The following is a 12,834-nucleotide window of genomic DNA, read 5'->3' on the forward strand; positions in this document are numbered from 1 at the left end:
CTTGGTAATGATGGTGGTTGTGCAAAAATACAATATACATTTTTCTTATCTAACAATGGAACTAATACTTTCAGGCAGCTTAGGAACTATAGGTTTGTCTCCAACTAAAATATAATCTCTATATATGTTCTTCCCATATTGTTATGGTTTCTTTCAGGTTGTCTAAACCAATTAACTTTCTATAAGCCCAAGCTTATACAATTAGATAGTAAGAAAGACTATATCCTGTAAACAGGTTGGATAATTAATTAAAATTCAGGTCCAGGATCGCACTAGGCCACCTGAGTACCAGATTATCCTCCATTGGGCCCAGGCTCTGATGCCATAATAGGCCCAAAGATCCAGTAGAAAAGAAAATTTAAAGCCAATCACTTGCCACTAGGGTCTATTTCTTAGAATTAAAACCTATTAAACGTTATTGACAGTATAGAGGCTGGATCTAAGAAAAAAATCCTCTGGTGGACTTCAGGAACCTCAGTCTGACCCTACTTAAGTCATTGCTTTGACATTCATATGGCTGTTGAGTTGCTTAATTGCAGATATATATATCTGTTGTGGTTGTCATGATATGTTATCCATGCAAACTTCAGTTAACATGGTCAAAACACAGTACTGACAAATGGGAAAAGGCCACAATATACAAACCTGTTTGGTGCATACAAGCAGATGAGATGCAGATGGAGATGAATATAGCACAAAAGTGTCAAAAGAAACTCAGCCATAGTTGTTGCTTACCACAAAGTCTGACCAGTACTTGCTATGGAGTCAATAAGAATTGGAGTTCCCACCAGGCTAGACCTATTCTCTTGTGCTATGTGTGAACATGTCCAAGGCTTCCCTGTTCACAGAAATGTTGTCAAACGGCACTAAAATGAGCCGATATCGCTGCCTTATGTTCTACAAACGATGAGAAAGGCGGAGAAGGGCTTTGTGTTATGGCATACCCAGAACCAATAGAGGCCTCATTTTAATGCGGCATCCTCTGTGGTTCACCTTTTGTTGTACGTGAGTATTCCAGCTCAATAACACAGAACACTAAGAGGTTGAAGGATATTTGGCTATGGCAATGGTTTTCTTTTTCATTGGTTTGTAATAATATATATTTTTTTTTTTACAATACAAAGAAGAAAGCTGGTATTCTGAGAACCTAAAGAGGACCTTTCACTTCTCCTGATATGCCTGTTGTAATAGCTTCATGCATTCCCCATGTTATAACAATGTTATAACACTTCTGAAGCATCTATTCTTATGGCTCTATGTTGTGCCAGAGAGGGGTGGTAACAAGTTGGTGGGGGTGTACCTGCACAGTCTGTCTCTATCCAATCAGTGCTGCCATTCTCAGACTGTGCAGGTAGACAGTTGTTATCTCCCCTCTGTACCCTTACTGCAGACTGCTAGCAATTCATTCATAACTTCTAGTAGAACTAATAAAGTAATGGCACAACTGGAGCATCTATTCTTAGGACTTTATGAATTGTTATTACATGGGGGATGCATGTAGCTATTAAAACAGGCATGTCAGGAGTGGTGAAAGGTCCTCTCTAAATAGAGACCACTTATTTTCTTGGAGTAGAGGTCTGCTACAGAAGCAATGACCAAACAGAGGTCATTTCTATGCTACTCACTTGCTGCAAATAAACATACTAGCTTCACTAGGAAAAGCAACTCTTGTCTGCAGATCACCATGTGAACCAGTGTTGGCTATTCACTTGGGTAAACACTTGTCCTGTACCGGGACTGCTAGAAGAAATCTCATCACATACTGAAATTTAATCTGTCTGTCCTTAAAAGTTGCCAGATTATAATTTGCTATATAAGACATCTCACACTTTCTTGAAACTATCTGTGTTAGAAAACATGACCTCTAGTGAATAACGCTCACCTTTTGAAAAGAGTTGATGAAAGCGGTGTCTAATTTCAGATTGCTGTATTTTCTGAAATATACCATTATTAATATGTATCTAACTGATCCTGGTTCTTATAAATTCTTGTGCAGATTAGCACAGGATTGCATTCCAATGCCCAATAGTAGGCTTATTGCAGAGCCCAAATCCTCCAGCAAAGAATTTCCTACTTGCCACACAAATGATTAGTTGTTAAGCTCTGTAAAAGTGCACACTGGGCAATTTCTTCCTAAACCTCTACTCTGCTTAGTGCAGGATTGTTACACCCCCACCTGCTGAGTCCTACTGTATAAGCATTGATGCATTACGTAAGATTCAAGAATACCTTCATATTGGAAGTTAGCATTCGTGCTGCTTGAAAACAAAGGTGATCCGGCACTGAAGGGTCCTATTTTCCACATTTCTTTATTGCCAAAACTTGAACATATATGGAACAGGACAGGACATAGAGCAGCCTTCTCCCTCTTACTCCCGTTTAGCCGACATGTTTCGGGCCGCCCAGACTCTTAGTCTCAACATTCACGCTGCTTATCAAGAATATAATCTAAACATGTTCTGTGGTCTGAAACCTATGAGATAGCAGAACTTGGTCTTATGAAGTGTGTGCGTCTCTGTGTAGGAGGTCTATTTGTGAGATTGATGGCCTATGGGAGCTAGAGAAGTATCCTACAACTTACATACAGATCAACACCATGAAACTAAACCCCTCTACTTGCTTGGTATTACCAAGTGTATTGTCTCTCTGTGATCCATTATTTGGTCCCTACTTATGTGAAACCATCGAACCATTTAAGATGACAATAAGCCTAAAGTGGTTGACTGCTTTAAAGAAAAAGCATCATCCTATTAAGTCTGTCATTTGAAAATATAAGTATTATTATAACATACCCCTACTGTGCAAAGAAAGCTCTAGCTGACTATGTATGTGCTGCAAAAAGAACGGACTTTGGCTGCCTCCATGTCCATGTGACCACCTCCTGGACTATTCCAGGATGCCAGATCTTCTGCACTAAACAGTTACAAATATACCTGTGTACAGCGGCTCACCCCACCTCTTCCAAGGACACGGTGCTCACTCCGCGGATTCACCCAAATCCGTTAAGAAAAATGCAAATAAATAAAGTAATTGGAGGGCACTCAAATATCTGACTACATTCAAGGCAGGATATCAATAATCCCAATTTATTCACATAAAACTAATATGTTGGCATAAAACTCATAAAATCTACATACATACAGTATAATATAAAACATAAATGTGTACATATGTCCAGGTAATAATATTTAGTCAGCCCTGTGACCATGTATCATCGCCAGGTCGGCGTCAATCGTAAATGTCCACGCTGAATATAATCGCCTGGTGGCGCTTGAGTCACTTATGATTGTCCGCACTAGATCACTCGTTCAGGCGTCTGCATGCAATAGGAATCACTAGTATAATATTTTCAAAAAAGGCCCCGAGGGGTAGGATGCCCGATGCTGTTGGCACCTCAATATTCCATAGTGGAGTCCTGTGCTGTCATGAACGGTTCATGACAGCACAGGACTCCACTATGGAATATTGAGGTGCCAACAGCATCGGGCATCCTACCCCTCGGACCCCCTGTGAAACGACATCTGATATAAAGATCAACATTCGGTCCGGACTCTAGGACCCAGCGCATCACCAGCCTTTTACAGAGCAGTGTGTAATACGTGAGACATAGCTGGGTCACGTGGGACGCCACGTTTGAGACCTGCTAACCGCTGAGTTTAAGCAGCTGCTGCTGGTTGAGCCCACAGGAACAGAAGAGGGGTAAAGTACTCTGCCCTATGGGGCTTATTTAAAAATATTATACTAGTGATTCCTATTGCATGCAGACGCCTGAACGGGTGATCTAGTGCGGACAATCATAAGTGACTCAAGCGCCACCAGGCGATTATATTCAGCGTGGACATTTACGATTGACTTCTGCACTAAACAGTAGCTAAACATGTCCAGTGCATGCGCAGATACTAGAGATAAACATGTTCAGCAACTGTTCCGTGCCTGCGCAGGACAAGAGGTAGCCTGGGACAGCTGATAAATAGGATAAACCACTGCCATCTTGCTTCACGTGAATGTGGAGACAACCGCCATCCATTGTTTATACATAACATACACGGATACACAGCAGAGGTATGATATAAAGCTTCTATAATATGGGCAAGCCTTATGAGTTTATAAAGGGGTTCCACAATTCGGGACTCTTATGTGGTAGCCACATGAGTGAGTGGCTACAAATAGCATTGCTCACTCTAAAAGGCTTGACATGTTCATGCATCGCATGGACATCCCGTTAATCTCTTTCTTACTGGCCTTGAGGACTACCATAAGGGAAAATAGGAATTGAACATGTTGGATTTTGCACAAGTTGAAAAGTGCCAGAAGTGTCAGGGAGATAGAACATAGAGATAACATGGTGGAGTAACAGAAGATAGCTAGACAACACAAAATACAGGTTTTAAGACCTCCTAAAAATACCATGGCTGTGTTGTGCTATTGGGCACTTCTGCAGATGAATTTTTGGGACGAGAACACTTGTTATTGGGGGAAAAGTTATAGGGCTTGTTCAACATTGGATATTGATGACCTCAGGATAGGTCATCAATATCTGATCGGTAGGGGTCCAACTTCCAGAACCCATGCTGATCAGCTATTTGAAGAGGCAGTGGCGCTCTGATAGGAGCTGTGGGCTCCTCTCATTTTGCCAAGCACAACATACCTTGTAAAGCGGCTGTACTTGGTACTGCAGCTCAGGCCCAGTCACTTGAATGTGAGGTAGCAGCGCCTAGGCCATGTGACCAATGACTTAATAGGCGTCTCTGGCCTAGGGACCCCCACTGGTCAAGTAACATTATTATTATTTCATTGCAATGAGACCAGGTTACTTGCATCAGAAGACGTTCCTGCTTTGCTCTGGTATACATTGTAGGTTTTCTGCATTTTGCACAAAGCTTGTCGGCTAAGTAGAGTTTCCATTCTGCATAGAAACATGGTCATTCCAATAATTCTGACAAAAGCTAATGCAGTCTGGTTTGGCTCAACCATGTGATTTTCTCATTAAATAAACATCTTTCCAAGCATACATTTGTAAACTTCCAGTCTACGGCCAGCTGTGGATTCAGCATAAAACCACACACGTCTGGGATTGAGAGGTGGAGGTGTCAGATGGTGGAGCACATACTGACAGTCAAATACCAGACACATATTTCGATCTTATCACAACTGTGATTCATCCCACAAGTGTAAGGCTGTTTCTGGTCAGTTTACTGCCTCTCTCCATACCAGCTACAGAATAAAGAATATAACATCTATAAGGCAAATACCTGGACTCGTTTCACTTCTTGTGCCCTGTATGGTCCAAGGCTATTTGTTTATTAATATAGACGGCCTATGTTTCACTTGGACTTCTGCCATTTTGAAATTTTAAAGAACAAGTCACATTAAATAGCACATCAAAAATTTAGAATGTAAGGGCATAGCACATGGGACTGATTCTCCGCAACACATGAAGCCTCATAGGATATAGTTGAGTGAATGGTTAAAGGGCTGGTTAGGGTAGGTTCACATCTGCAGCAGGTTACTGTATCCAGGATAGCCAAACACCACCACACATCACCAGACCCCCTTCACGATAATGTGATCTGACAAGGATCAGCAGGTTAATTGCCCTCATTCTGCCAGAAATATAATGCTGCCTGCTGGCATTTATGATGGAAAGGTTCCTCTGCCAGAACGGACTACCTACGGTAATTTACCTGCCGCAGATATGAAGCTGCCCATATAAAAGTCTTCTAATTTAATAGGAATAACATTTCAAGATTCACACAGCGCACAAATGACGTCCGTGTGACATTTTTATTTTATTTTTTTCCTAGACCCAGAGAAATAAATGGGTCTATGTGCAATCTGCAAAAAATGTGTATCCGTACATGGATGCAAAATATGGTCGTGTGCATGAGCCCGAATTGTGAGTACCAAGATGGAGGTGATAGGGATAAAATCAGGTAATGCACCATGGCGCTTGTACCTATTAAACTGGCCACATGTTTTAACTCTCTGCCTGGCCCTGTCAAAGTGCAGAAGGCGCAGCAGTTGTAGAGAGAGCAGAGCCTAAATTTGGCCCAAAGCTAGACACTTTTGCCTATTCCCTTTGGTTGTCTTACTTTGTGACATAAATTTGTGCCAATATTTTGGTAGGCAGCGCCCGGTTGGTGTTCTAAGTGTTTGCTAAGTCTACTTTCACACCTGCGGCGCGAGTTCTTGCAGGCTGTTCCAGCAGAGAACAACCTGACAAAATTCTCCGGATCTGGCACTGAAGAATGCAACCGGAATGCCTGCCGGGTCCAGTGGAGACTCGGACGGACACAAATCACTGCATGCTGCTTTTCTGTCTGGCCGATTCCCGGCATTTTGTGCTGGATCGTAGTGCTATAGGTGTGAAAGTAGTGTAAGGCCTCTTGCACACGACTGTATTTATTTTGCGGTCTGAAAAAAACGGATCCGCTAGAAATACAGATGACATCCGTGTGCATTCTGTATTTTGTGGAACGGAACAGCTGGCTCCTTATAGAACAGTCCTATCCTTGTCCGTAATGCGGACAATAATAGGACATGTTTTATTTTTTAGCGGAAAGTAAATACGGAGAACGGAATGCACACAGAGTACCTTCCGTTTTTTTTTAAATGAATGGTTCCGTATACGGTCCGCAAAAAAAACGGAACAGACACAAAAAAAAAATACATTCACGTGCAAGAGGCCTAAGACTAGTATGCCAAATTGCACCAAGTTTTGCCACATCTTATGATGCGGTCTAAGCGCCATCGCCTTAATAAATTTCCACCTGTGTTTTTAACATATCATCAGATCTCAATAAAAAGATGTGAGTATTCATTTCTCTGTCACTGCCAGAAGTTTCACTTGTTTTGTGATTATTTCACTTTCCCAGCAAGCTGAATATGCGTCAATGCCAGGCTAAGTTTAGATAGGATGGACCGCTTCCTGTTTACTACCACGTAAACCCACTCTTCTGAGGCACAGATACAGATCAGGCATGAAGATCCCTGGTTGAGTCATTTTCGCCACTTTCGACTAGACATGTATTTTTTAGAGGCTGCACATTTTTAAGAACTGCATAGATCTGATTACTCAGCGTCCAGAAAGTGTGTTTTCTTTCTCTTCGGCTGCCATTAATCTCTTGCAAAACTGAGTTTAAAAAAATGCCATTAATAACGGATTCACAGCAGCAGAATGCTACACATGTTCAAGCGTCCATCAAGTAAATGGATCAGCTGTTGAGTTGACCCTACCGGTGCTAAACGGTGTATATAAATATATCATGGCTGGCGACACCTGATCTGAAGGTAGTAACATGACACTGAAGCCAAAAGACTCTTCATGGGGTCTAGGGAATGGTAAACTGAGATTCCCACCCTCACAGTGAAGAAGATATGCATACCACTACATACTATGCAGCCATGTGATCCCAGTGCTGACAGTCATTTTGACTTATAGCATGCACTGTGTGTATATATGTTATATGTGCTTTTGTGTGTGTGTGTATATATATATATATATAATTTCTTCCCGCTCCACTATTCAGCCTGCAGACACAGATTGTGCTGCCAGCCTGTGTGGGCGGGGCCCGAAGACCAAAAATCTGTGTAAGCTCCTCCCACACGGTGCTGCAGAGCGATCTATGCCTGCAGGGAAGAGAGGTATGTGAGCTTCAGGAACGGACAAGGTGAATAGTTACTGTGTTTGGTTTTTTTAATACAGAGGGTGCACAAAGGGCTTTATTACTATGGAGGGGGCACAGAGGACTTTATTACTATGGAGGGGTACAGAGGGCATTACTACTATGGAGGGGCACAGGGCATTACTAATGTGAAGGGGGCACAATAGGCATTTCTACTATGGAGGGGGCACAATGGTGATTATTACTGTGAAGGGGGCACAATGGGGATTATTACTGTCAAGGGGGCACAAAGAGGGCATTACAACTGTGAAAGGGGCACAATGTGGGCATAACTATGAGGCGGGCACAATGTGGACATAACTACTGTGAGAGGGCACAATGTGGGCATAACTACTGTGAGGGGGCACAATGTGGGCATAACTACTGTGAGAGGGCACAATGTGGGCATAACTACTGTGAGGGGGCACACATCTGTACAAAACTACTGTGAAGGTTGTACAATGAGGACAATACTACTGTGAGGGGGTACAATTTTCTTAAGTATTGGGGGGGGGGGGTGACTGAGAAAGGACCCGCCCCGGGTGCCAAACACCCTAGGCATGCCACTGTTCCAAACTAATCTTCAGATGGTATTACACTTCATACAGGCTCTCTAAAATATGTAACAATTCCCTCAATCTATGTTTGAGAGGCTGTAATCAAGTCGGCACATTACTACATATATTTTGGGAATGCCTAATTATTACAGGTTTCCGGAAAGAAACAGCCCTTCTAATCTACTCTTCACTTAAGATCAATCTACCATTTAACCTCGACACTTTTTTTGTTAAGACTTGGTATTGATAGATACTCAGTCCCCCAAAGGACTGTTCTCTGTCATATTTTAATAGCCTCTCTCCAATGTATAGCGCAAAATTGGAAATCCTCATCAACTCCTCACATGTCTGAAATAATAAGGAAGTTAAATGTCAATTGTAGCTTTGAAAAAATGATTGCCAGAAGCAACAATACACTTAATAAATACACAAAATATTGGACACCATGGTCTACATCGAGGTACTTCTCGTTATTAGACAGCTAATATTAGGTTGTGATGAACATTTTTTCCTTTGTATAAAGGACCTAAATAAGTTTTCTAAGTTCTCTATAGTTATCAATCTTTTTGTTTATTTCATCCACTATCCTCATTTATCCGATTATTTTTAATTCTACACTTTACATACAGTACACAATACCTTTTTTTCGTTCTTCTTCTGACGGATCAGAAGAATGGAACATGAAACAGAGATGTGAATTCTACCCACATCAAAAGTGCTTTAAAGGGGTTATATCTGGGACCTGAACCCGGATATAACCTCTCCTTTACTTATTTACTATATATGAGTGGAGCATTGGAGCATTTCGTTGCTCCAGTGCGTCCCCTTGCCTTGCGCTGTATCGTGCAGAACAAGGTCTGTTTTGTTTACTGCTGGTGAAGTACTGGGCTATTCTTCACTATCCGGTCTCACTTTCTAGGCTCACTATCCAGGCTAGAAAGCCTATAGAATAGATGCCAGACCGCTTACAATCAATATAAACTTTATTAATCAAATAGATCAATACATAAGTTAAAAACAAGTATAGGTACAAGGAAAAGGCGACCTCTACTGGAGGAGAACACAGCGGGAACGGTGCATATATGTCCACAAAACAGGAAAAGAGAGAAAAAATAAAGTGCAAGTGCAAAAACAATCAGCAGCAAAATATACAGGACAAGAAGCAATTACCCATACTGTGTCTCTGCCAGAATGGCGCCAACCCCGACGCGCGTTTCGGCGAACCTTCGTTTGGGGTCGACGAAGGTTCGCCGAAATGCGCTTCAGGGTTTAGTACTTCTGATCAAGGACAATATCTGTTAAGTGTTTCTATGTCTGATTTCTTCTCAGAAGTGGCAGTGTATAGAAGATATGTCGGGGAAATTACGGATTCATAAGTGTAAAGGATCCACAGATGTTTTATCCCTAAGGAAGAGAACAAGAAGTATAAACGCAAAGGGCTATGGAAGCAAACATAAAGACTGCATCTGCCCAGACACGGATTATAGGACAAGTAAAAACCAGAGGAAAAAACAGAGGATCTTCTTGAGATCTTCCAACTCGAAAAGTAAGTAACTAGATTATTTCTCAAGTAGGTAAGCTGGAGTTCTTATAAGGTGGTCACATGAAAACAATTTATCCACAGGATAGGTCTATAAGTGTCTGATCGGCGGGCCCCCACTAATCACTAGAACTGGGGCCTATTCTCCTCATTTGAATAGATAGGCTTGTACTCTGCTATCTCCAGCAGTCTCATAGAGTTGATCAGAGAGTGTCTTTCACTTCATTCAAATGGGGAGCAACCCCGCCAATCAGACGCTCATGCTTGTGAATAGGGGATAAGATTTCTTAATGGGATGTCTTTATGAGATATTCACATCCAAAACTCCACAGGGTATGCTGCCTCACAGTATGAAGAGTTTTGTATCTGACAGGTTAGCCTAATGCTAAGAAGATGCATTTTGCTTTGGTCCATTAATAAGCGTCACTGAACTTTCAAAAACGTTTGAAATGTCTTAGCGACACAGAGGTTTTGATTGGTGTAGGTCTGAGTGCTGAGACCACCACCAATCTCTAGAACAAGGAGAGAGCAGCGGTCACAGAACGCTTTCTCTTCTCAGTACAGGAGAAGCGCTCAATAGAAAGTCTATGGTCCATCTTGATTCCCTCTCCTGCGGCAAGGAGATAGCGGTCTATGTGACCACCCCTCTCTCTACATTCTAGTGATTGGTGTCTCAATACTCCAAACCTTCACCGATCCAGACCTTTGATAAGACGTGTGTCAAAAGTTTTTTGAACGTTCAGTGACACTTTAAGTCTTATGGAGATTGCGATTAAGAAATTGGACTGTGGATAGTTTGTCATCAGATCCTTGAAGTGTGCAGATGTGCCCATTCAGGATATCGGTTCACCATATTATACATTAAAAGATTGTAGTAGACTACCTGTTTATCCAGTTACCTACAAGTCCATTTACGTATATGACAAGTTTTCAAACCACAGACCAAAGGTTGTAGCATAATTTCAGCTTAAAGAAGCTGGCGTTCATGCTTTGCCCACATTTCAAGTGTTTTAGAGCATTTTCCCACTTGTATGACAAGGGGGCATAGCTTAGCTGGAAAGGAGCATGCTCCATCTTAAAGGGGATATGGCTTCTTATGTGCCAAAATGCTCCAAAATTTGGTACATGATTCTGGCATAAAGGAAGCCATCTAATTTAGATTAGACTAGTCTATAGGTGCGCCATATTTATCATCTAGTATCATTCACTTAAAGCTGGCACAGTTTGTCTAAATCTACATTAAAGGGGTTCTGCAGTTTGCTTAAACAGCATCTGACCGGCAGGGGGTCCGACACCCGGTCTGTTTGAGAAGGCAGTGGCGCTAGCAGTAGCGCCGCGGCCTTCTCACTGTTTACCGCAGGCCCAGTGATGTCACGACTAGTATCAACCTGCCTGGGCGCGGCTAATCTCCAGGCAAGTTAATACTAGTCGTCCTCCTGGAGCGCCGCTGCCTTCTCAAACAGCTGATTGGTGGGGGTCCTGGGTGTCGGACCCCTTCTGATCTGATGCTGATGATCTATCCAGAGGATAGATCATCAGTTTAAAAAAACGGCAGAACCCCTTTTAAGTATTCCAGTATTCGTAAATCTGCTGAAGTGTTTTGAAAAACTGTGGCCAAACATATTTCCATTGTGACAATGTGCGAAGCCTAGACTGCCCTGGTAGGATGTATTCACACTGTGCAGATTTGCTGCAGTAATTTCTGTGACTGTCCCATTCCTCTGAAAAATTGAACATCCTTTAACTTTATTTTGCTTTTGTGCTGATACATTTTTAATACACCTTTTTTAGTAGTCAGTACGTTTTTCTGACACGGAGCTCCAAGTTTCCTGCACAAAGATTTAAAGGGGTATACCAGTAATAAGATGTATTAAATCAGTAGGAGTCCAACAGCTGGAACCCCTACCAATTACGGGAATAGGGATCTTGTGTCCCCTGTTAGAATGCAGCGCTGGACAAGGGGTGGTGGAAAAAAAAAGATCATACGGAAACAATCATGGATCATGTAAAGACAAAAGCCGTAAAACAAGTGTGCACAGAGTTTGAATTTATAGTGTTAACATATCCCATGACCATGTACATGAAATGTAATCCTTCAAGTTACAGTATAAAGCCACTGTATGTGCATAAATAGGTTTAAAATGGAATATGTAATTAGTAGTATTAATGCACTTTACATGAATACTTTTGTGTTAAATCAAGACTCAAGACCAGAAAATCTTTGAGATTTTAATTTATTTTTACAGATGTATTAGTGTGAAACTAAATTAGCCTCATTTGTATTTTCTCATTCTTATTTTAGTATCAAATCTTAAAAGTAAATTTTTTAAAATCCTGTAAAAACTTAGCGGTAGAGTTTTGTTACATAATACCCTAATTCATCTTAAATTCTCTGAAAATCCATAATCTCCGCTCTGCAAAAGTCTCTGATTTAAATTAATTAAATCTGGAATTAATAAAGGGATAAGCCAAAACGCAGAATATGATTAAGCACTTTGCACTTACTGAGCTGCAGTGACCCCTAGTGGAGTTTTGGGCAATTAGTGGGTAAAGAGCTGTCTTTTACCATAATTTACACATCTGTCCAAGGATTTAGGTGGCAGAACTTCTTACTAACAGTGGCTAGTTTGGAGCATTTACAATGAAGGAGATTTTTGAGACCGGTTTGGCTTGGGGTTTACGCTAACATTTGACTTCCTCTTTTGTGTTTCCAGTGTTTGCCTTTCTGATACCATAAATCACTAGAACTGTGCTTTATTGAGGCTATTTTTCAATTAGTCTTACTGCCTCATGTGATGTTTAGGGCACCGATGGGGACAAAGGTTGACCTCCTTAATGAAAGGGCAACAGATGTTCTAAGTTACAAGTTGTAGGTCTACAGATGCATTGTATATGAATCAGCAATGCCCTGGAGCAAACCATTCTGCTTCAGTAAAGGAGCAAAGAATAGAATTTATTTTAGTTGTTTATAAATATATTTATGTATGTAAATTGTATGTGTTCATAAGAGTTGACAATATGCTGACTAAATACGTAGGAGGCTGTGTAAGAGCAGCCCTTCACATTTGCTTAC

General features: G+C 41.4%; 1 protein-coding gene across 2 annotated transcripts in view; it reads left to right on the forward strand.

The window, feature by feature from the left end:
- The window catches only part of SULF1 (sulfatase 1), a 108,953-nt gene that overhangs the window by 77,658 nt on the left and 18,461 nt on the right, over positions 1–12,834 (forward strand). For both annotated transcript variants that reach the window (XM_044293104.1, XM_044293105.1), the window contains exon 12: positions 9,551–9,767. In XM_044293104.1, the coding sequence (XP_044149039.1) occupies positions 9,551–9,767 (217 nt within the window). The remainder of the gene's footprint in view (positions 1–9,550; positions 9,768–12,834) is intronic.

Source organism: Bufo gargarizans, chromosome 5 (genome assembly GCF_014858855.1).
Source record: "Bufo gargarizans isolate SCDJY-AF-19 chromosome 5, ASM1485885v1, whole genome shotgun sequence".
Classification (NCBI taxonomy): Eukaryota; Metazoa; Chordata; class Amphibia; order Anura; family Bufonidae; genus Bufo; species Bufo gargarizans.